At 46.9% G+C, this 25,360-nt stretch overlaps 1 protein-coding gene across 2 annotated transcripts in view; it reads right to left on the bottom strand.

Moving 5' to 3' along the window:
* Positions 1-20,585, bottom strand: part of jarid2a (jumonji, AT rich interactive domain 2a) — a 96,462-nt gene extending 75,877 nt beyond the window's left edge. For both annotated transcript variants that reach the window (XM_038977510.1, XM_038977509.1), the window contains exon 1: positions 19,974-20,585. In XM_038977510.1, the coding sequence (XP_038833438.1) occupies positions 19,974-20,018 (45 nt within the window). In that variant the 5' untranslated portion in view covers positions 20,019-20,585. The remainder of the gene's footprint in view (positions 1-19,973) is intronic.
* Positions 20,586-25,360: the final 4,775 nt, after the last annotated feature.

The raw sequence follows: 25,360 nt of genomic DNA, 5'->3' as shown, positions 1-25,360 counted from the left end.
TCCTGTCCTCCTGACTGAACACACTACATGTCCAGGTCCTGTCCTCCTGACTGAACACACTACATGTCCAGGTCCTGTCCTCCTGACTGAACACACTACATGTCCAGGTCCTGTCCTCCTGACTGAACACAATACATGTCCAGGTCCTGTCCTCCTGACTGAACACACTACATGTCCAGGTGCTGTCCTCCTCACACTTCCAGGTCCTGTCCTCCTGACTGAACACACCACATGTCCAGGTCCTGTCCTCCTGACTGAACACACTACATGTCCAGGTCCTGTCCTCCTGACTGAACACAATACATGTCCAGGTCCTGTCCTCCTGACTGAACACACCACATGTCCAGGTCCTGTCCTCCTCACACTTCCTGGTCCTGTCCTCCTCACACTTCAAGGTCCTGTCTTCTTCACACTACACTTCCTGGTCCAGTCCTCCTGACTGAACACACTACATTACCAGGTCCTGTCCTCCTCACACTTCCAGGTCCTGTCCTCCTGACTGAACACACTACACTTCCAGGTCCTGTCCTCCTGACTGGACACACTACATGTCCAGGTCCTGTCCTCCTGACTGAATGTAATCAGATTTCACTCCAGACCTTTTCTTTCCTCCTCAACTTGTCAAACATCATTCCCAGAGTATTCTAGAGGATTTCTGTCCAATCATTGTCTGTCTGTTAGACACGCTAGCAAATGTGAAGAGATGTGAACGTGAGGTGTTTTTTTAAGGAAGTCAGTCCCCGTGGCAGCCATGTAGCTAGTGGATTCGTCCCAAATGGCACCCTATTCCCTATATAGTGTTAGTGAACTACTTTTGACCAGAGCCCTATGGGCTAATGGGAAGAGCTAGTGATGCCTCCCACCCTGGCCCCCAGCCTCCCTCCCTCCCTCCTCCTTCCTGCCCTCCCTGCCTCCCTCCCTGCTTGCCTTCCTCCCTCCCTCCTTCCCACCCACCTTCCCTCCCTGCCTCCCTCCCTGACTGCCTCCCTCCCTCCCTGCCTGCCTCCCTCCCTCCCTGACACAAAGGACATTCCACAGTGGGGCCTAGATGTCCCCCTCGGAGACCCACAGACAAGCACGACACACAATGTGAGATAAAGCATCCCAAATGGCCCTATTCCCTATGTAGGGCACTAATTTAGACCAGGAGCATAAGGATTAGGGTGGCATTTGGGACAGAGACAAAAACACAAATATCCCCATGAACAGGGCAGAAACAAATCCACTCGCCCCTGGCTTGTACATCATTAAGCATTACACTACAAAGCCTAACATGGGGAGCGGAGAGAGGGTCTAAGTGTCACACTTTCTTTAGGTTAGGTTAACATTTTAAAAAGGAAAGAATAAACTCTTCTCTAGTCTCTCCATGTGTCAGTCAGACCTGTCCAGTGGTGCTGCTAGCTGCTACAACCTGTCTGTGTGTTGCTAGTCTCTCCATGTGTCCGTCTGACCTGTCCAGTGGTGCTGCTAGCTGCTACAACCTGTCTGTGTGTTGCTAGTCTCTCCATGTGTCAGTCAGACCTGTCCAGTGGTGCTGCTAGCTGCTACAACCTGTCTGTGTGTTGCTAGTCTCTCCATGTGTCAGTCAGACCTGTCCAGTGGTGCTGCTAGCTGCTACAACCTGTCTGTGTGTTGCTAGTCTCTCCATGTGTCAGTCAGACCTGTCCAGTGGTGCTGCTAGCTGCTACAACCTGTCTGTGTGTTGCTAGTCTCTCCATGTGTCAGTCTGACCTGTCCAGTGGTGCTGCTAGCTGCTACAACCTGTCTGTGTGTTGCTAGTCTCTCCATGTGTCAGTCAGACCTGTCCAGTGGTGCTGCTAGCTGCTACAACCTGTCTGTGTGTTGCTAGTCTCTCCATGTGTCAGTCTGACCTGTCCAGTGGTGCTGCTAGCTGCTACAACCTGTCTGTGTGTTGCTAGTCTCTCCATGTGTCAGTCTGACCTGTCCAGTGGTGCTGCTAGCTGCTACAACCTGTCTGTGTGTTGCTAGTCTCTCCACGTGTCAGTCAGACCTGTCCAGTGGTGCTGCTAGCTGCTACAACCTGTCTGTGTGTTGCTAGTCTCTCCATGTGTCAGTCAGACCTGTCCAGTGGTGCTGCTAGCTGCTACAACCTGTCTGTGTGTTGCTAGTCTCTCCACGTGTCAGTCAGACCTGTCCAGTGGTGCTGCTAGCTGCTACAACCTGTCTGTGTGTTGCTAGTCTCTCCATGTGTCAGTCTGACCTGTCCAGTGGTGCTGCTAGCTGCTACAACCTGTCTGTGTGTTGCTAGTCTCTCCATGTGTCAGTCTGACCTGTCCAGTGGTGCTGCTAGCTGCTACAACCTGTCTGTGTGTTGCTAGTCTCTCCATGTGTCAGTCAGACCTGTCCAGTGGTGCTGCTAGCTGCTACAACCTGTCTGTGTGTTGCTAGTCTCTCCATGTGTCAGTCAGACCTGTCCAGTGGTGCTGCTAGCTGCTACAACCTGTCTGTGTGTTGCTAGTCTCTCCACGTGTCAGTCAGACCTGTCCAGTGGTGCTGCTAGCTGCTACAACCTGTCTGTGTGTTGCTAGTCTCTCCATGTGTCAGTCAGACCTGTCTAGTGGTGTTGCTAGCTGCTACAACCTGTCTGTGTGTTGCTAGTCTCCATGTGTCAGTCAGACCTGTCCAGTGGTGCTGCTAGCTGCTACAACCTGTCTGTGTGTTGCTAGTCTCTCCATGTGTCAGTCTGACCTGTCCAGTGGTGCTGCTAGCTGCTACAACCTGGCTGTGTGTTGCTAGTCTCTCCATGTGTCAGTCAGACCTGTCCAGTGGTGCTGCTAGCTGCTACAACCTGTCTGTGTGTTGCTAGTCTCTCCATGTGTCAGTCAGACCTGTCCAGTGGTGCTGCTAGCTGCTACAACCTGTCTGTGTGTTGAGGGGCTCTTGTTCACTGTGTTATTAGCAGTGTAAACACAAAAGGACAATGCTCTGCGGACTCCTGATGCGTCCGATTACGCCACACAGAGATCCGGAGTTGGCTCATCAAGGGCACTTTGTTCTCCGTGACAGCATTATCCAATCAGTCACCTCGCGCCGCAAGATGGATCAGCATGGACCCAGCCAGACAACAGCAGAAAGAGAGAGAGAGCCCCTCCTTTCCTCTCCAGCTCTCCCTGGCAACAAGCCGTTTTTGTACACGCCTGCCCGTTTCTCTATCTCTGTCGTAGACCAAACGTTTTGCTCTGCCCTCTACTCTTCGTCATCTTGGTTCTGACACAGTGTGAACCTTCTCTGTGAATCAGATGGTCCGGCGGATAGCTTGGCCTCACCCTGACCCTGTGGATTCTGTTAGGGTTTAAACAGAACAGAGCCACTCAGGGCCTGTACTTGTACCCGTGGCCTTTAGTGTTTTCACTGAGCACCCCCCCTTCTCTCTCTGTTCTGTTGTCACAGAGCCAAGCTTTTATCAGGAGGCTCGGGTTGCTTGATGTCGTGGGGCTTAACGTACAGTCACATCCCATAATGCTGCAGTCAGCTGGCTGCCTGGCTCTGCAGGAAACACTGTGTGAGGCTCCTTTACAATGACCTACTTTGCACGAATCTCCAAAAACAGAGAGTGAGTGAGGAGAAGGATTTGAGGATAACCTTTTCCATCAACCTTTTTGGTTGAGAAACGGGAGGGGAAAGAGCAGGGATATGGTTTTTTTTCTCTCCCAGCATCCCTTGAAAGATTTAGCAGCCGATACTGAATTCAAAAAATGTAGGCTAAAGACTAAGCAAGAACAAACTTGTATTTATTGCATGTCCACCCTTCCTCTCCATACAACATGTTGTCCATCCTATCTCTCCATACAACATGTTGTCCATCCTATCTCTCCATACAACATGTTGTCCACCCTTCCTCTCTATACAACATGTTGTCCATCCTATCTCTCTATACAACATGTTGTCCACCCTATCTCTCCATACAACATGCTGTCCACCCTATCTCTCCATACAACATGTTGTCCACCCTATCTCTCCATACAACATGCTGTCCATCCTATCTCTCTATACAACATGTTGTCCATCCTATCTCTCTATACAACATGTTGTCCATCCTATCTCTCTATACAACATGTTGTCCATCCTATCTCTCTATACAACATGTTGTCCACCCTATCTCTCCATACAACATGCTGTCCACCCTTCCTCTCCATACAACATGTTGTCCATCCTATCTCTCTATACAACATGTTGTCCACCCTATCTCTCTATACAACATGTTGTCCATCCTATCTCTCTATACAACATGTTGTCCATCCTATCTCTCTATACAACATGTTGTCCACCCTATCTCTCCATACAACATGTTGTCCACCCTATCTCTCCATACAACATGCTGTCCACCCTTCCTCTCCATACAGCATGTTGTCCATCCTATCTCTCTATACAACATGTTGTCCACCCTATCTCTCCATACAACATGTTGTCCATCCTATCTCTCTATACAACATGCTGTCCATCCTATCTCTCTATACAACATGCTGTCCACCTTACCTCTCCATACAACATGTTGTCCACCCTATCTCTCTATACAACATGCTGTCCATCCTATCTCTCTATACAACATGCTGTCCATCCTATCTCTCTATACAACATGCTGTCCACCCTACCTCTCCATACAACATGCTGTCCATCCTATCTCTCTATACAACATGCTGTCCACCCTACCTCTCCATACAACATGCTGTCCATCCTATCTCTCCATACAACATGCTGTCCATCCTATCTCTCTATACAACATGTTGTCCATCCTATCTCTCTATACAACATGTTGTCCATCCTATCTCTCTATACAACATGTTGTCCATCCTATCTCTCTATACAACATGTTGTCCACCCTATCTCTCCATACAACATGCTGTCCACCCTTCCTCTCCATACAACATGTTGTCCATCCTATCTCTCTATACAACATGTTGTCCACCCTATCTCTCTATACAACATGTTGTCCATCCTATCTCTCTATACAACATGTTGTCCATCCTATCTCTCTATACAACATGTTGTCCACCCTATCTCTCCATACAACATGTTGTCCACCCTATCTCTCCATACAACATGCTGTCCACCCTTCCTCTCCATACAGCATGTTGTCCATCCTATCTCTCTATACAACATGTTGTCCACCCTATCTCTCCATACAACATGTTGTCCATCCTATCTCTCTATACAACATGCTGTCCATCCTATCTCTCTATACAACATGCTGTCCACCCTACCTCTCCATACAACATGTTGTCCACCCTATCTCTCTATACAACATGCTGTCCATCCTATCTCTCTATACAACATGCTGTCCATCCTATCTCTCTATACAACATGCTGTCCACCCTACCTCTCCATACAACATGCTGTCCATCCTATCTCTCTATACAACATGCTGTCCACCCTACCTCTCCATACAACATGCTGTCCATCCTATCTCTTTATACAACATGTTGTCCATCCTATCTCTCCATACAACATGCTGTCCATCCTATCTCTCTATACAACATGCTGTCCATCCTATCTCTCCATACAACATGCTGTCCATCCTATCTCTCTATACAACATGCTGTCCATCCTATCTCTCCATACAACATGCTGTCCATCCTATCTCTTTATACAACATGTTGTCCATCCTATCTCTCCATACAACATGCTGTCCATCCTATCTTTCCATACAACATGCTGTCCATCCTATCTCTCCATGCAACATGCTGTCCACCCTACCTCTCCATACAACATGTTGTCCATCCTATCTCTCCATACAACATGTTGTCCACCCTACCTCTCTATACAACATGTTGTCCACCCTACCTCTCCATACAACATGCTGTCCACCCTACCTCTCTATACAACATGTTGTCCACCCTACCTCTCTATACAACATGCTGTCCACCCTACCTCTCTATACAACATGCTGTCCACCCTACCTCTCTATACAACATGCTGTCCATCCTATCTCTCTATACAACATGCTGTCCACCCTACCTCCCCATACAACATGTTGTCCACCCTTCCTCTCTATACAACATGCTGTCCACCCTACCTCTCTATACAACATGCTGTCCACCCTACCTCTCTATACAACATGCTGTCCACCCTACCTCCCCATACAACATGTTGTCCACCCTACCTCTCTATACAACATGCTGTCCACCCTATCTCTCCATACAACATGCTGTCCACCCTACCTCTCCATACAACATGCTGTCCACCCTACCTCTCCATACAACATGCTGTCCACCCTACCTCTCCATACAACATGTTGTCCACCCTACCTCTCTATACAACATGTTGTCCACCCTACCTCTCTATACAACATGCTGTCCACCCTACCTCTCTATACAACATGCTGTCCACCCTACCTCTCTATACAACATGCTGTCCACCCTATCTCTCCATACAACATACTGTCCACCCTACCTCTCCATACAACATGCTGTCCACCCTACCTCTCTATACAACATGCTGTCCACCCTACCTCTCTATACAACATGCTGTCCACCCTACCTCTCCATACAACATGTTGTCCACCCTACCTCTCTATACAACATGTTGTCCACCCTACCTCTCTATACAACATGCTGTCCACCCTACCTCTCTATACAACATGCTGTCCACCCTACCTCTCTATACAACATGCTGTCCACCCTATCTCTCCATACAACATACTGTCCACCCTACCTCTCCATACAACATGCTGTCCACCCTACCTCTCCATACAACATGTTGTCCACCCTACCTCTCTATACAACATGCTATCCACCCTACCTCTCCATACAACATGTTGTCCACCCTACCTCTCTATACAACATGTTGTCCATCCTATCTCTCCATACAACATGTTGTCCATCCTATCTCTCCATACAACATGCTGTCCACCCTATCTCTCCATACAACATGTTGTCCATCCTATCTCTCCATACAACATGTTGTCCACCCTACCTCTCCATACAACATGCTGTCCACCCTACCTCTCCATACAGCATGCTGTCCACCCTACCTCTCTATACAACATGCTGTCCACCCTACCTCTCCATACAACATGTTGTCCACCCTACCTCTCCATACAACATGCTGTCCACCCTACCTCTCCATACAGCATGCTGTCCACCCTACCTCTCTATACAACATGCTGTCCACCCTACCTCTCCATACAACATGTTGTCCACCCTACCTCTCCATACAACATGCTGTCCATCCTATCTCTCTATACAACATGTTGTCCACCCTACCTCTCCATACAACATGCTGTCCATCCCATCTCTCTATACAACATGCTGTCCACCCTTCCTCTCCATACAACATGTTGTCCACCCTACCTCTCCATACAACATGCTGTCCACCCTACCTCCCCATACAACATGCTGTCCACCCTACCTCTCCATACAACATGCTGTCCACCCTACCTCTCCATACAACATGCTATCCACCCTACCTCTCTATACAACATGCTGTCCACCCTACCTCTCTATACAACATGCTGTCCACCCTACCTCTCCATACAACATGCTGTCCACCCTACCTCTCTATACAACATGTTGTCCACCCTTCCTCTCCATACAACATGCTGTCCACCCTACCTCTCCATACAACATGCTGTCCACCCTACCTCTCCATACAACATGCTGTCCACCCTACCTCTCCATACAACATGCTGTCCACCCTACCTCTCCATACAACATGCTGTCCACCCTACCTCTCCATACAACATGTTGTCCACCCTACCTCTCTATACAACATGCTGTCCATCCCATCTCTCCATACAACATGCTGTCCACCCTACCTCTCCATACAACATGCTGTCCACCCTACCTCTCTATACAACATGTTGTCCACCCTACCTCTCCATACAACATGCTGTCCATCCTATCTCTCTATACAACATGCTGTCCACCCTTCCTCTCCATACAACATGCTGTCCATCCTATCTCTCCATACAACATGCTGTCCATCCTACCTCTCCATACAACATGCTGTCCACCCTACCTCTCTATACAACATGCTGTCCACCCTACCTCTCTATACAACATGCTGTCCACCCTACCTCTCCATACAACATGCTGTCCATCCTATCTCTCCATACAACATGCTGTCCATCCTACCTCTCTATACAACATGCTGTCCATCCTATCTCTCCATACAACATGCTGTCCACCCTACCTCTCCATACAACATGCTGTCCACCCTACCTCTCTATACAACATGTTGTCCACCCTACCTCTCTATACAACATGCTATCCACCCTACCTCTCCATACAACATGTTGTCCACCCTATCTCTCCATACAACATGTTGTCCACCCTATCTCTCCATACAACATGTTGTCCATCCTATCTCTCCATACAACATGCTGTCCACCCTACCTCTCCATACAACATGGAAGTAAGAAGTAGTGCCTGTCTCTGTTCAGTGCTTTGCCACCATGCCAGGATTTCATGACTGGGGCCCCATGTCAACCTGGAGCTGCAGTAAAACAGCTTGATCCACATCATTAAGGAGGTGGATTAACAGCACCTCATTTTAACCAACACATTCAGACTCTCTCAATGGAGTCTGTGTTGATCCTACAAATCACTACCTTAATAGCAGCTCTGTTGGACATGGCTAAGCTTATGAACAGAGATTTGATACAGTGCAATAAAAAATTACTTTCACATAAATTCAGAATGTATTCAAACTATTTACAATGAGCAAATGTGAATTATGCCTGGGCCAATTAGTGCATGTTTCTAATTCTGTCTTTGACATTATAGAACGATAACCTAATAAATTAATTTAGAGAATGGCTGAAAATAGTTTCCATACTGAAAACACTGTACATAGTGTATCACAAAATCCCACAATAAATAGGCCATGTTGTGTTTACATCCTTATAATAAATTGTTGAAACATTTTAAGACCTTGGGGAGATTATTATATTTTTGACCACTGTTAGTTAGTCTAGATACAGTGGGGATCCGTCCCAAATGCCAAACTATTCCCTACATAGAGGGCTCCCGAGTGGCGCAGCAGTCTAAGGCACTGCATCCCAGTGCTAGAGGTGTCACTACAGACCCTGGTTGGATTCCAGGCTGTATCACAACCGGCCGTGATTGGGAGTCCCATAGGGTGGCGCCAAATTGGTCTAGCGTCGTCCGGGTTAGGGTTTGGCCCGGGGAAAGGCTGTCACTGTAAATAACTATTTGTTCTTTAACTGACTTGCCTAGTTAAATAAAGTTTACATAAAAAAAAAAAAATACAAATATCAAAAGGGTATCATCTGTCTGTGGGGAGTAGTCTGTATCTGTCTGTGGGGAGTAGTCTGGATGTATCTGTCTGTGGGGAGTAGTCTGTATGTATCTGTCCTTCTTCATCACCCTGTAACAATACTGAGGTATAAATCTGTCTGTGGGGAGTAGTCTGTATGTATCTGTCCTTCTTCATCACCTCGTAACAATACTGAGGTATAAATCTGTCTGTGGGGAGTAGTCTGGATGTATCTGTCTGTGGGGAGTAGTCTGGATGTATCTGTCTGTGGGGAGTAGTCTGGATGTATCTGTCTGTGGGGAGTAGTCTGTATGTATCTGTCTGTGGGGAGTAGTCTGTATGTATCTGTCCTTCTTCATCACCTCATAACAATACTGAGGTATAAATCTGTCTGTGGGGAGTAGTCTGTATGTATCTGTCCTTCTTCATCACCTCGTAACAATGCTGAGGTATAAATCTGTCTGTGGGGAGTAGTCTGTATGTATCTGTCCTTCTTCATCACCTCGTAACAATACTGAGGTATAAATCTGTCTGTGGGGAGTAGTCTGTATGTATCTGTCCTTCTTCATCACCTCGTAACAATACTGAGGTATAAATCTGTCTGTGGGGAGTAGTCTGGGTGTATCTGTCCTTCATCATCACCTCGTAACAATACTGAGGTATCAATCAATCAATCAAGTTTATTTTATATAGCCCTTCGTACATCAGCTAATATCTCGAAGTGCTGTACAGAAACCCAGCCTAAAACCCCAAACAGCAAGCAATGCAGGTGTAGAAGCACGGTGGCTAGGAAAAACTCCCTAGAAAGGCCAAAACCTAGGAAGAAACCTAGAGAGGAACCAGGCTATGAGGGGTGGCCAGTCCTCTTCTGGCTGTGCCGGGTGGAGATTATAACAGAACATGGCCAAGATGTTCAAAATGTTCATAAATGACAAGCATGGTCAAATAATAATCAGGAATAAATGTCAGTTGGCTTTTCATAGCCGATCATTAAGAGTTGAAAACAGCAGGTCTGGGACAGGTAGGGGTTCCATAACCGCAGGCAGAACAGTTGAAACTGGAACAGCAGCAAGGCCAGGTGTCTGTGGGGAGTAGGTATAAATCTGTCTGTGGGGAGTAGTCTGTATGTATCTGTCTGTGGGGAGTAGTCTGTATGTATCTGTCTGTGGGGAGTAGTCTGGATGTATCTGTCTGTGGGGAGTAGTCTGGATGTATCTGTCTGTGGGGAGTAGTCTGGATCTGTCTGTGGGGAGTAGTCTGGATGTATCTGTCTGTGGGGAGTAGTCTGGATGTATCTGTCTGTGGGGAGTAGTCTGGATGTATCTGTCTGTGGGGAGTAGTCTGGATGTATCTGTCTGTGGGGAGTAGTCTGGATGTATCTGTCTGTGGGGAGTAGTCTGGATGTATCTGTCTGTGGGGAGTAGTCTGGATGTATCTGTCTGTGGGGTGGGGAGTAGTCTGGATGTATCTGTCTGTGGGGAGTAGTCTGGATCTGTCTGTGGGGAGTAGTCTGGATGTATCTGTTTGTGGGGAGTAGTCTGGATCTGTCTGTGGGGAGTAGTCTGGATGTATCTGTCTGTGGGGAGTAGTCTGGATGTATCTGTTGAAAATCCCTAAAATGAAAAGTGTCTCTCCTTTGTGTCCCACTCTCACATTCTATGTAGAATACTGTAAGATCCTGTTCTGTATCAGAACTACCTCTGTTTTGTCAATAAACATCGCTGCTGCTGCTTTTCCTGAAGGAAAGAAATACTGAACAATAAATTCATCTGAAAGTAAAAGTCTCTTTCCATCTTTTCACTTCTCTCAACATCTGCCAGTATGGATTAAACGTAGAGATTGAGGAAATGATCAAATATTCCAAAAGGCTTGCTGTAATCTAGCTCAGATGTATTATAATGTATTATAAATCCCATACAATTATCTAGAAGACGTTGACAAATCCCCTAGTTTCTATGAACCTGATTTGAATAATAAAGCTACTGACTGACATCTGATCGTCTGTTTCACTGGCAGTTCTTTTCACTACTTTAATCAAATCACACTCCACTCTATAAAAAGGGCCTGAAAACCCTTTAATACAAGAGTAGAAATTTGTAGCCCTTAAATCAAAGTAGACCTTTAAATCAAAGTAGGCCTTTAAATCAAAGTCGGTCTTTAAATCAAAGTAGACCTTTACATCAAAGTAGTCTTTTAAATCAAAGTAGGCCTTTAAATCAAAGTAGGCCTTTAAATCAAAGTAGGCCTTTACATCAAAGTAGTCTTTTAAATCAAAGTAGGCCTTTATATCAAAGTCAGTCTTTAAATCAAAGTAGGCCTTTAAATCAAAGTAGGCCTTTAAATCAAAGTAGTCTTTTAAATCAAAGTAGGCCTTTAAATCAAAGTAGGCCTTTAAATCAAAATCAAAGTAGCTATTTGATTAACCGTAATGTCCTGAACACTGATTTAGCCATGCGACTGTATGACACTGATAAAGCTCCTCTGATTATGTCATTTGTAACTGCCCTGTAGACAGCTCGTAGGCCCATTACATAACAGACAACTGTCAAACTGTGTAAACAAAAGCAAAACGATTGCTCCACTGTGTTAGGAGAAACACTGTCTACTGCTGACACTGCACATCTAATTCAGGGAGAAACCCTGGCGACTACGCAGCGAGGTGGAACATTCCCTATTGGCAGCAAAATCACAGCTCACAACTTCCCAGGCCAAGGAATAAAATAACAAACTTGTCTTGTTCCTTCATCCCAGTTCATTCCTCCATTTCTCCATTCATATCTCCCTGGGCTTCTCCTGTTGCAACTATGTGTCATTCTAGTTACATTTCCATCTGTCTTCACCAGGACTCCACTCCCGCGTCTAAAACAGTATTTAGATCAAATCAAATCTATTTTGGCTCTGATACAATGAGTCAGCCTTGTAGTTAGGGAGGGTTTAAGGCAGTGTCCCAAATGGCACTTCATTCCCTATGGGCCCTGCTCAAAAGTTGTACACTATATAGGGAATAGGGAGGCATTTGGGACATGCCTTATTCTTTCCAGCTGCAGGCCTTCTGTCTGTCTGTCCTCTCTCTCCATGGCGCTGGCCAGGCCACACACCCCTCTGCTGCTCTGTGTCTGTCCTCTCTCTCTTCATGGCGCTGGCCAGGCCACACACCCCTCTGCTGCTCTGTGTCTGTCCTCTCTCTCTTCATGGCGCTGGCCAGGCCACACACCCCTCTGCTGCTCTGTGTCTGTCTGTCCTCTCTCTCTTCATGGCGCTGGCCTGGCCACACACCCCTCTGCTGCTCTGTGTCTGTCTGTCCTCTCTCTCCATGGCGCTGGCCTGGCCACACACCCCTCTGCTGCTCTGTGTCTGTCCTCTCTCTCCATGGCGCTGGCCTGGCCACACACCCCTCTGCTGCTCTGTGTCTGTCTGTCCTCTCTCTCTTCATGGCGCTGGCCTGGCCACACACCCCTCTGCTGCTCTGTGTCTGTCCTCTCTCTCTCCATGGCGCTGGCCTGGCCACACACCCCTCTGCTGCTCTGTGTCTGTCCTCTCTCTCTCCATGGCGCTGGCCAGGCCACACACCCCTCTGCTGCTCTGTGTCTGTCTGTCCTCTCTCTCCATGGCGCTGGCCAGGCCACACACCCCTCTGCTGCTCTGTGTCTGTCTGTCCTCTCTCTCCATGGCGCTGGCCAGGCCACACACCCCTCTGCTGCTCTGTGTCTGTCTGTCCTCTCTCTCCATGGCGCTGGCCAGGCCACACACCCCTCTGCTGCTCTGTGTCTGTCTGTCCTCTCTCTCCATGGCGCTGGCCTGGCCACACACCCCTCTGCTGCTCTGTGTCTGTCCTCTCTCTCCATGGCGCTGGCCAGGCCACACACCCCTCTGCTGCTCTGTGTCTGTCCTCTCTCTCCATGGCGCTGGCCAGGCCACACACCCCTCTGCTGCTCTGTGTCTGTCTGTCCTCTCTCTCCATGGCGCTGGCCAGGCCACACACCCCTCTGCTGCTCTGTGTCTGTCTGTCCTCTCTCTCTCTATGGCGCTGGCCAGGCCACACACCCCTCTGCTGCTCTGTGTCTGTCTGTCCTCTCTCTCCATGGCGCTGGCCAGGCCACACACCCCTCTGCTGCTCTGTGTCTGTCTGTCCTCTCTCTCCATGGCGCTGGCCAGGCCACACAACCCTCTGCTGCTCTGTGTCTGTCTGTCCTCTCTCTCCATGGCGCTGGCCAGGCCACACACCCCTCTGCTGCTCTGTGTCTGTCCTCTCTCTCCATGGCGCTGGCCAGGCCACACACCCCTCTGCTGCTCTGTGTCTGTCCTCTCTCTCTCCATGGTGCTGGCCAGGCCACACACCCCTCTGCTGCTCTGTGTCTGTCTGTCCTCTCTCTCCATGGCGCTGGCCAGGCCACACACCCCTCTGCTGCTCTGTGTCTGTCTGTCCTCTCTCTCCATGGCGCTGGCCAGGCCACACACCCCTCTGCTGCTTTGTGTCTGTCTGTCCTCTCTCTCCATGGCGCTGGCCAGGCCACACTCTGCTGCTCTGTGTCTGTCCTCTCTCTCCATGGCGCTGGCCAGGCCACACACCCCTCTGCTGCTCTGTGTCTGTCCTCTCTCTCCATGGTGCTGGCCAGGCCACACACCCCTCTGCTGCTCTGTGTCTGTCCTCTCTCTCCATGGCGCTGGCCAGGCCACACACCCCTCTGCTGCTCTGTGTCTGTCTGTCCTCTCTCTCCATGGCGCTGGCCAGGCCACACACCCCTCTGCTGCTCTGTGTCTGTCTGTCCTCTCTCTCCATGGCGCTGGCCAGGCCACACACCCCTCTGCTGCTCTGTGTCTGTCTGTCCTCTCTCTCCATGGCGCTGGCCAGGCCACACACCCCTCTGCTGCTCTGTGTCTGTCTGTCCTCTCTCTCCATGGCGCTGGCCTGGCCACACACCCCTCTGCTGCTCTGTGTCTGTCCTCTCTCTCCATGGCGCTGGCCAGGCCACACACCCCTCTGCTGCTCTGTGTCTGTCCTCTCTCTCCATGGCGCTGGCCAGGCCACACACCCCTCTGCTGCTCTGTGTCTGTCTGTCCTCTCTCTCCATGGCGCTGGCCAGGCCACACAACCCTCTGCTGCTCTGTGTCTGTCTGTCCTCTCTCTCCATGGCGCTGGCCAGGCCACACACCCCTCTGCTGCTCTGTGTCTGTCTGTCCTCTCTCTCTCCATGGCGCTGGCCAGGCCACACACCCCTCTGCTGCTCTGTGTCTGTCTGTCCTCTCTCTCCATGGCGCTGGCCTGGCCACACACCCCTCTGCTGCTCTGTGTCTGTCTGTCCTCTCTCTCTCCATGGCGCTGGCCAGGCCACACACCCCTCTGCTGCTCTGTGTCTGTCCTCTCTCTCCATGGCGCTGGCCAGGCCACACACCCCTCTGCTGCTTTGTGTCTGTCTGTCCTCTCTCTCCATGGCGCTGGCCAGGCCACACTCTGCTGCTCTGTGTCTGTCCTCTCTCTCCATGGCGCTGGCCAGGCCACACACCCCTCTGCTGCTCTGTGTCTGTCCTCTCTCTCCATGGTGCTGGCCAGGCCACGCACCCCTCTGCTGCTCTGTGTCTGTCCTCTCTCTAAATGGCGCTGGCCAGGCCACATACCCCTCTGCTGCTCTGTGTCTGTCCTCTCTCTCCATGGCGCTGGCCTGGCCACACACCCCTCTGCTGCTCTGTGTCTGTCCTCTCTCTCCATGGCGCTGGCCAGGCAACACACCCCTCTGCTGCTCTGTGTCTGTCCTCTCTCTCCATGGCGCTGGCCAGGCCACACACCCCTCTGCTGCTCTGTGTCTGTCTGTCCTCTCTCTCCATGGCGCTGGCCAGGCCACACACCCCTCTGCTGCTCTGTGTCTGTCCTCTCTCTCCATGGCGCTGGCCTGGCCACACACCCCTCTGCTGCTCTGTGTCTGTCTGTCCTCTCTCTCTCTCCATGGCGCTGGCCAGGCCACACACCCCTCTGCTGCTCTGTGTCTGTCTGTCCTCTCTCTCCATGGCGCTGGCCAGGCCACACACCCCTCTGCTGCTCTGTGTCTGTCCTCTCTCTCCATGGTGCTGGCCAGGCCACACACCCCTCTGCTGCTTTGTGTCTGTCTGTCCTCTCTCTCCATGGTGCTGGCCAGGCCACACACCCCTCTGCTGCTCTGTGTCTGTCTGTCCTCTCTCTCCATGGCGCTGGCCAGGCCACACACCCCTCTGCTCTGTGTCTGTCCTCTCTCTCTCCATGGTGCTGGCCAGGCCACACACCCCTCTGCTGCTCTGTGTCTGTCCTCTCTCTCTCCATGGTGCTGGCCAGGCCACACACCCCTCTGCTGCTCTGTGTCTGTCTGTCCTCTCTCTCCATGGCGCTGGCCAGGCCACACACCCCTCTGCTGCTCTGTGTCTGTCCTCTCTCTCCATGGCGCTGGCCAGGCCACACACCCCTCTGCTGCTCTGTGTCTGTCTGTCCTCTCTCTCCATGGCGCTGGCCAGGCCACACACCCCTCTGCTGCTCTGTGTCTGTCTGTCCTCTCTCTCCATGGCGCTGGCCAGGCCACACACCCCTCTGCTGCTCTGTGTCTGTCTGTCCTCTCTCTCCATGGCGCTGGCCAGGCCACACACCCCTCTGCTGCTCTGTGTCTGTCCTCTCTCTCCATGGCGCTGGCCAGGCCACACACCCCTCTGCTGCTTTGTGTCCGTCTGGTTCCGCCACACACTGAAGCACATACTTCAACTTGGCTCTCCTCACTTGTGCGCCTGATAAAACAACGTGACTGTGTCCCAAATGTCCCCCTGTTCCCTATATAGTGCAGTACTTTAGACCAGGGACCATAGAGCTCTGGTCAAATTGCCCACTGGGATTTGGTCAATTGCCCCATTGGGCCCTGGTCAAAAGTAGTGCACTATATAGGGAATAGGGTGCCATTTGGGACATAGGCTGTGACAGCCTCTTTACATGTGTAAAGGCCCAGCAGTGGCAGCTGTGCTTACCCCACCACACACCAATGAATTAGGCTTTAGACCGGCTGAGTAGCTGCACTGAGGCAACTACACAGAGGAACCCTGTTATCCTCTATAATAGCCCCTGTGATGTTCTGAAGCTTTAACTACTGTCGTTCATTAAAACAACAGATTCAATGTTTAACACCTCTCATCTCTCATTACCTTGTTTTTCTTTATGAATTGTGAATAATAACTTGAGAAAGAGAAAAGTCCATCAAATATCAGAGGAAATCATTTAAAACGTCCTGCTAATATGTTGCCCAAGAAACTCGATACCCAAATTAATTTTCAATCGTTAAAGGGGCAATATGGTATTCAAACCAAAATGACTTAAAAGTGCAAAAATGTATGTACTTTGACACTTTAAAATGCAATTTTGTGTTATGGGAAATCAGTGATTCCTGTTCTTGGTCTGATTATGTTCATTATATCACGCTAACACAGTAAGTCCTTGGCATAGAACTGTTCACAAATCAGGTATGATTTTAGTCATCAGAGCCTGCTTGTTCTTTCAGCTTGCCCTTCTTTCAGCTTGCCCTTCTTTCAGCTTGCCCTTCTTTCAGCTTGCCCTTCTTTCAGCTTGCTCATATCGCACCGAATGTGGATCTAGCGTTCGTCTGCCGATCGTTCAGCACACATTGCTTTAGGGACCCCCGCTGTAGACGTCTGCCGACATTTTTCACGCGATACTACATGCGCACTCGGGTTGGCAAATTACGTTCTATTACTCTCAGCCAGGAACCGCTTACTGGTGAGTCTCAGCCCTTAAACAAAGCAACAGTAATAACAGTCTTACACTCATTGAGAGGAAGTTAAACTACAAGGGCAAGTGATTGTCTGAGTCCAGGTTCAAAGAAAGAGTCCACTTTGTTTGTTTTAGTGGTACTGCATTTCTGACAAACTTTTACCGAAAGCTAGACAGGAGTTGCCTTCTTGGAAAATATGAACAATAGAAGAGATAGGAGTGAACAGGAACATTAGGAAGCACTTAAGGACATGACACCTCATGTGTCAGAATTATTTTTTAAATGTATCTTTAACTAGGCAAGTCAGTTAAGAACAAATTATTTTTTACAATGGCAGCCTACCCTGGGCCAAACTCAGACAGCCCAATTGTGCGCTGCAAAATGGGACTCCCAATTACGCCCAGTTGTGATACAGCCTGGATTCAAACCAGGGTCTGCACTTAGACCGCTGCACCACCCGGGAGCCCTGTTGAAGTGGAAGACAACTGGAAAAGGAATGTAATTACAGTAGGTGTGACACTAATTGTGAATAATATTAACACCATAAAAATAGCTCCTGTTGCTGTAGGATTCAAGGAAAATTCCACCTATTATTAGGTAGAGCTATTAAATAAATGTCCTATCTGATACTTGCTGAATAAGGTTGATTGGAAAGTAAATGATGAATTAATGCAATAATATTGTTGGAACAATGGGCACAATAAATTAGCTAAATTGGGGAAGAAGTGAAATGAGGATAGGTTGCAAATTGTTTAAACATCTTCAAATCAACATATACACAGGAAATTGGACACATTAACTTTTGCCACAGGCCCCTAATGTCTTACAGCCTGCATTAGCCCCCATATGATAATACTACAAGTCATAAAATATATTACATTTTCTGAAAGACAATTCGGTTATTAAATACAAATCATCAAATATTGATGTGATGTTGTAAATCGTGGATAGGGGCCCATTCTGGGATTTACACACACACGCGCACACGCACACACGCACACACACACACACACACACACACACACACACACACACACACACACACACACACACACACACACACATTAGAACCACCATAGGTCTCCATTTGGGAGACAGCACTGGATTGGTCATATAAAATTTTATATAAAATGGTGAAAATATCTTATTCTCAGAATTAAGTAACTGACTGAGAAAAGCTGTTTGATGTTTTAAGACAGTCTGATGTTGATGTTTTAGGACAGTCTGGTGTTGATGTTTTAGGACAGTCTGGTAATGATGTTTTAGGACAGTCTGGTAATGATGTTTTAGGACAGTCTGATGTTGATGTTTTAGGACAGTCTGGTAATGATGTTTTAGGACAGTCTGATGTTAATATTTTAGGACAGTCTGATGTTGATGTTTTAAGACAGTCTGGTGTTGATGTTTTAGGACAGTCTGATGTTGATGTTTTAAGACAGTCTGATGTTGATGTTTTAAGACAGTCTGATGTTGATGTTTTAGGACAGGCTGATGTTGATGTTTTAAGACAGTCTGATGTTGATGTTTTAGGACAGTCTGATGTTGATGTTTTAGGACAGGCTGATGTTGATGTTTTAAGACAGTCTGATGTTGATGTTTTAGGACAGGCTGAAGTTTTAGAACAGTCTGTTTTAGGACAGTCTGATGTTGATGTTTTAGGACAGTCTGATGTTGATGTTTTAGGACAGTCTGATGTTGATGTTTTAAGACAGTCTGATGTTGATGTTTTAGGACAGGCTGAGGTTTTAGAACAGTGTGGTGTTGATGTTTTAGGACAGTCTGATGTTGATGTTTTAGGACAATCTGATGTTGATATTTTAGGACAGGCTGAAGTTTTAGAACAGTGTGGTGTTTATGTTTTAGGACAGTCTGATGTTGATGTTTTAGGACAGTCTGATATTGATGTTTTAGGACATTCTGATGTTGATATTTTAGGACAGGCTGAAGTTTTAGAACAGTGTGGTGTTTATGTTTTAGGACAGTCTGATGTTGATGTTTTAGGACAGTCTGATGTTGATGTTTTAGGACAATCTGATGTTGATATTTTAGGACAGGCTGAAGTTTTAGAACAGTGTGGTGTTTATGTTTTAGGACAGTCTGATATTTTAGGACAGGCTGAAGTTTTAGAACAGTATGGTGTTGATGTTTTAGGACAGTCTGATGTTTTAGGACAGTCTGATATTTTAGGACAGGCTGAAGTTTTAGAACAGTATGGTGTTAATGTTTTTGGACAGTCTGATGTTGATGTTTTAATCATCAAATATTGATGTGATGTTGTAAATCGTGGATAGGGGCCCATTCTGGGATTTACACACACGCACACGCACACACACACACACACACACACACACACACACACACACACACACACACACACACACACATTAGAACCACCATAGGTCTCCATTTGGGAGACAGCACTGGATTGGTCATATAAAATTTAATATAAAATGGTGAAAATATCTTATTCTCAGAATTAAGTAACTGACTGAGAAAAGCTGTTTGATGTTTTAAGACAGTCTGATGTTGATGTTTTAGGACAGTCTGGTGTTGATGTTTTAGGACAGTCTGGTAATGATGTTTTAGGACAGTCTGCTGGTGATGTTTTAGGACAGTCTGGTAATGATGTTTTAGGACAGTCTACTGTTGATGTTTTAGGACAGTCTGATGTTTTAGGACAGTCTGATGTTTTAGGACAGTCTGATGTTTTAGGACAGTCTGACGGTGATGTTTTAGGACAGTCTGATGTTGATGTTTTAGGACAGTCTGATGTTGATGTTTTAGGACAGTCTGATGTGGATGTTTTAGGACAGTCTGATGTTGATGTTTTAGGACAGTCTGATGTCGATGTTTTAGGACAAAAAAATGACATGAAACCAATATGTAAACACACATAGGACAGTCTGATACCACACACAGTGTATATGACGTTATCCGTTAGCAAGAGAGAAGTTTTGGAACGATATTAAGCATTTCAGAACACATTTAGAATATACTTACGTATTTCTTCTGTATGATGTTCCTTTTGGGTCTGTCTTTACTCATCCTGCAAACCGGATTGGGTCGGTTAAACACCGAATAGGCACATGTATATCCTTTTTTAGAACATGCAATTATTAAATCCCGTGGTGTGATCCAGCGAGGTGGCAGAGTGTCTTTATCCCCACTCTCTCCCTCTCTCTCTCACGCTGTCTACTTCCCTTTTCGCTGAGTCGCCTGGGAGAGAAATTCCAATTTTGCAATCCACGGCAAGAAACACAAATTTAAACACCCCCAAAATCACGGCGTTATAACATATGCATAACAACGAACCGGACAATCTCCCATTATGCGAATGAAAAGGGCATGTATCCTGGATATCCTCGAGGCACAAATCAAACACGCTTTGAGGGCCCAGCAGATTCCGTGTTGAAGAATATCACAGACGGGAGTTAAAAGGTACAAAAAAATACCCCCCCCCCTAAAAAAAAAAATGTCAATACAAAATCCAGAAACACGTTTCAGCGGTGTCTGCCAGACGACGAGTTAACTCTCCCACACCGCTAGTAATGGTAACGGCATGGGTTTATCTGCAGTGTCTTTCTACCGCGATAGACCGGGGAATATGCCCCAGCGGTGAGTCTCGAGGAATACAGTACCACGTTAGGGACTGGGTGAAAATACAAACACTGTCATCTGGCGTGAGGAGCAGTGTCGCGTTACATCCCTCGAAGATCCATGGACGGGCCTCCTAAATGATTTCCATATCAATAAATAACATTTACAATGCACTATACTATATTATTGTAATGTTCCTTTATTCATAATTAAAAAGGTATTAAAATAGGCCTATCATTAAAGACTGCACACATAATAACCAAGTTAAAAATACAAACAATGTAGCCGCTAACATTGTAATTAAATGGCCACAATGTATTTACCATAAGAATGACAATGTTTATTTTTTGAGTTGCACAACAAGGGCTACACAGTCTATATATGTATTGATGTGAGTGTGAGATAAGCATGCTACACGGAGTGATATTGAGTCTGGTGTCAAATAAGAAACTGGGAAAAAACGGCATGTCCAACACCTCCTATTGAAATCACTCTGACCAACAGACAAGAACGTGAGAGAGAGATTATTGTTTATTTCACTTTTGTTAATGATCTATTTCACTTCCTTTGGCAATGTAAACATACATTCCCCATGCCAATAAAGCCCTTAAATTGAGATTGAATTGAATTGAGAGAGAGAGAGAGAGACATCATTACAACACTGTACATAGCCATAATATGACATTTGGAATGTCTCTATGCCTCTGAAACTTTCGTGTGTAATGTTTACTGTTAATTATGATTGTTTATTTCACTTTTGTTTATTATCTATTTCACCTGCTATGGCAATGTAAACATATGTTTCCCATACCAATAAAGCCCTTAAATTTAATTTAATTGAGAGAGAGAGAGAGAGAGAGAGAACATGAAAGAGAGGGAAAGGGGGGGAGAGAGAGAGAGAGACTAATGCAGGGGTGGAGTCATGTCTCTCTGCAGGAATAAACTGAGAAGGAAAGTACATGCAGCTGCATGAGGACAATGCTAAAGAAAGTTTGGCAGGTCCTCAAAGCCTGTCTAAATGAGGACCTTAGTTTACATTTCTAAATGAGAAACAGAGAGCCTACTGTTAGACTGCGAATGAGGAAAGAAAGGGGGAGGTTGTAGACTATTACTGTCTATATTCACATTCTAATGATTTCACTGGTTTATTTAAAGTGTGTGTGTGTGGGGGGGGGGGGGGTGACAGGATGGTTGGTCACGTCAGTCATGACGACTTGATTTCAAGTGTATAGGCTAAGGTGGACCCCATATTACAATCATGTGAACTGGCGTTTAGACTTGAGTTGATAAATGATCTGGTAGTCAGCCTCTAAAGGTCCACTGACTGGAGCTGATGCAGAATTCATTAGGCCCTGCAGTCAACCACATCCTTCAACTCAACTGACCATTATCCCTCGCTATAAATGGGTAATATAATCTGTATTCCAAATGACACCCTATTACCTATATAGTGCACTACATTCGACCAGTCCTATGAGCTTTGGTCAAAAGTTGTGCACTATAAAGGAAATGTGGTGCCATTTGGGACGGGCCCAAAGAGGCACTTTGATTTACAAGCATCTAGACTGATCATTGCAGGAGTCCCTCCAGTTTTTTGTATTATTTTTCAGAATCCCAATACATTCCTGTATGTTTTCTTAGGGGCTTTTGAGACAAGAATCTAGCTGTGGCCCAAGGCCATACACACATTACTAATATGTTACAGTCATATTTTATTTATTTTGATGTTGAGCTTAGCCTTTTTATACAACACAAACCCTCTGGTGATTTATAGACTGGTTTCAGCAGCATCATTAGAGGGACTGTTGTCCTTCAACGCTGATTTAAAGCATGTTGTTTTCCATTTGTAGAGATAAACTTTTAGTGTTGTAAAGCTGTGTTATTCTATAGTAGGCCTCAGACCAACAGTTTGGGCTTTAAAGGGCTTTTACTGTCTGTCTACAGACACAGTCCTTCAGGGCTTACATCTGGGGCCTGACTATACTGACAGGGCCTCTACTGTCTGTCTACATACACAGTCCTTCAGGGCTTACATCTGGGGCCTGACTATACTGACAGGGCCTCTACTGTCTGTCTACAGACACAGTCCTTCAGGGCTTACATCTGGGGCCTGACTATACTGACAGGGCCTCTACTGTCTGTCTACAGACACAGTCCTTCAGGGCTTACATCTGGGGCCTGACTATACTGACAGGGCCTCTACTGTCTGTCTAAAGACACAGTCCTTCAGGGCTTACATCTGGGGCCTGACTATACTGACAGGGCCTCTACTGTCTGTCTACAGACACAGTCCTTCAGGGCTTACATCTGGGGCCTGACTATACTGACAGGGCCTCTACTGTCTGTCTACAGACACAGTCCTTCAGGGCTTACATCTGGGGCCTGACTATACTGACAGGGCCTCTAATGTCTGTCTAAAGACACAGTCCTTCAGGGCTTACATCTGGGGCCTGACTATACTGACAGGGCCTCTACTGTCTGTCTACAGACACAGTCCTTCAGGGCTTACATCTGGGGCCTGACTATACTGACAGGGCCTTTACTGTCTGTCTACAGACACAGTCCTTCAGGGATTACATCTGGGGCCTGACTATACTGACAGGGCCTCTACTGTCTGTCTACAGACACAGTCCTTCAGGGCTTACATCTGGGGCCTGACTATACTGACAGGGCCTCTACTGTCTGTCTACAGACACAGTCCTTCAGGGCTTACATCTGGGGCCTGACTATACTGACAGGCCCTTTACTGTCTGTCTACAGACACAGTCCTTCAGGGATTACATCTGGGGCCTGACTATACTGACAGGGCCTCTACTGTCTGTCTACAGACACAGTCCTTCAGGGATTACATCTGGGGCCTGACTATACTGACAGGGCCTCTACTGTCTGTCTACAGACACAGTCCTTCAGGGCTTACATCTGAGGCCTGACTATACTGCCAGGGCCTCTACTGTCTGTCTACAGACACAGTCCTTCAGGGCTTACATCTGGGGCCTGACTATACTGCCAGGGCCTCTACTGTCTGTCTACAGACACAGTCCTTCAGGGCTTACATCTGGGGCCTGACTATACTGACAGGGCCTCTACTGTCTGTCTACAGACACAGTCCTTCAGGGCTTACATCTGGGGCCTGACTATACTGACAGGGCCTCTACTGTCTGTCTACAGACACAGTCCTTCAGGGCTTACATCTGGGGCCTGACTATACTGACAGGGCCTCTTAAACCCCCCAGGAACCACCATTCAAGCCCCTTCAGCCCATAGAAAGATATTTCACCAGCCTTCTATAAGAGACTAATGTTGTATCCCAAATGGCACCCTATATTCCCTATGTAGTGCACTACTTTTGACTTACAAACCCTTAACCAACAATAGACCTTACCTTAAAATTCTGACTTACAAACCCTTAACCAACAATAGACCTTACCTTAAAATTCTGACTTACAAACCCTTAACCAACAATGCAGTTTAAAGAAAATAGAGTTAAGAAAACATTTATTTCAGTAAAGTATAATATTTACTCAGTCATTCATTCAGTCGTTTAGTCAGTCATTCATTCAGTCATTCACTCAGTAAATCACTCAGTCATTCATTCTGGGAAAAGTAAGGAAGGGCAGTATAACATGACCAGAGGAATACTCCCTGCCCTTTAGCTGATCATTAGAAATGAATGAGGCAGATCTGTAGCTCTGTGGGAGGTGTGTGTAGTCTGCCCCCTGCTGGACATATGGACAGGCTGACTGGAACTGCACTTATTTACTTTTAGTCATCTTGGTCATTACAAGTAAAAAAAATCAATAACAATACAAACTCTGATTCTCATGAAACTAACACACACGCACACGCACACACACACACACACACACACACACACACACACACACACACACACACACACACACACACACACACACACACAGTCTGTGTTGATGTTTTAGGACAGTCTGATGATGTTTTAGGACAGTCTGTGGTTGTCACGCCCTGACCTTAGAGAGCCTTTTTTATGTCTCTTTTTGGTTTGGTCAGAGTGTGATTTGGGTGGGCATTCTATGTCCTTTACTTCTATGATTTTGTGTTTCTATGTTTTGGCCGGGTATGGTTCTCAATCAGGGACAGCTGTCTATCGTTGTCTCTGATTGGGAACCATGCTTAGGTAGCCCTTTTTCCCTCCTTTCAAGGTGGGTAGTTAACTTTGTTTGTGGCACTTAGCCCTGTAAGCTTCACGGTTGTTTCTTTCGTTTGTTTTGTTGGCGACATTTTTAATAAAAAGGAAAATGTACGCTCACCACGCTGCACTTTGGCCTTCTTCCAGCATCGGCCGTGACAGATGTTGATGTTTTAGACATAAAAATGACATGAAGCCAAAATGTAAACACACTAATGCATACCACACACAGTTTGTATTATGTTATCTTAAAACATCATCATCGCACTGTCCTAAAGCATCAGAATGACCTAAAACATCAATATCAGACTGTCCTAAAACATCAACATCAGACTCAGTCTGATGTTCTGATGTTGATGTTTTAGGACAGTCTGCTGTTGTTTTAGGACATGCTGATGTTTTAGGACAGTCTGTTTTAGGACAGTCTGACGTTGATGTTTTAGGACAGTCTGTTTTAGGACAGTCTGACGTTGATGTTTTAGGACAGCCTGATGTTTTAGGACAGTCTGACGGTGATGTTTTAGGACAGTCTGATGGTGATGTTTTAGGACAGTCTGACGTTGATGTTTTAGGACAGTCTGATGTTGATGTTTTAGACATAAACATGACACGAAGTCAACATGTA

This window comes from Salvelinus namaycush, chromosome 37, assembly GCF_016432855.1.
Source record: "Salvelinus namaycush isolate Seneca chromosome 37, SaNama_1.0, whole genome shotgun sequence".
Lineage (NCBI taxonomy): Eukaryota > Metazoa > Chordata > Actinopteri > Salmoniformes > Salmonidae > Salvelinus > Salvelinus namaycush.
This window is presented reverse-complemented; position numbering and strand designations above follow the sequence as displayed.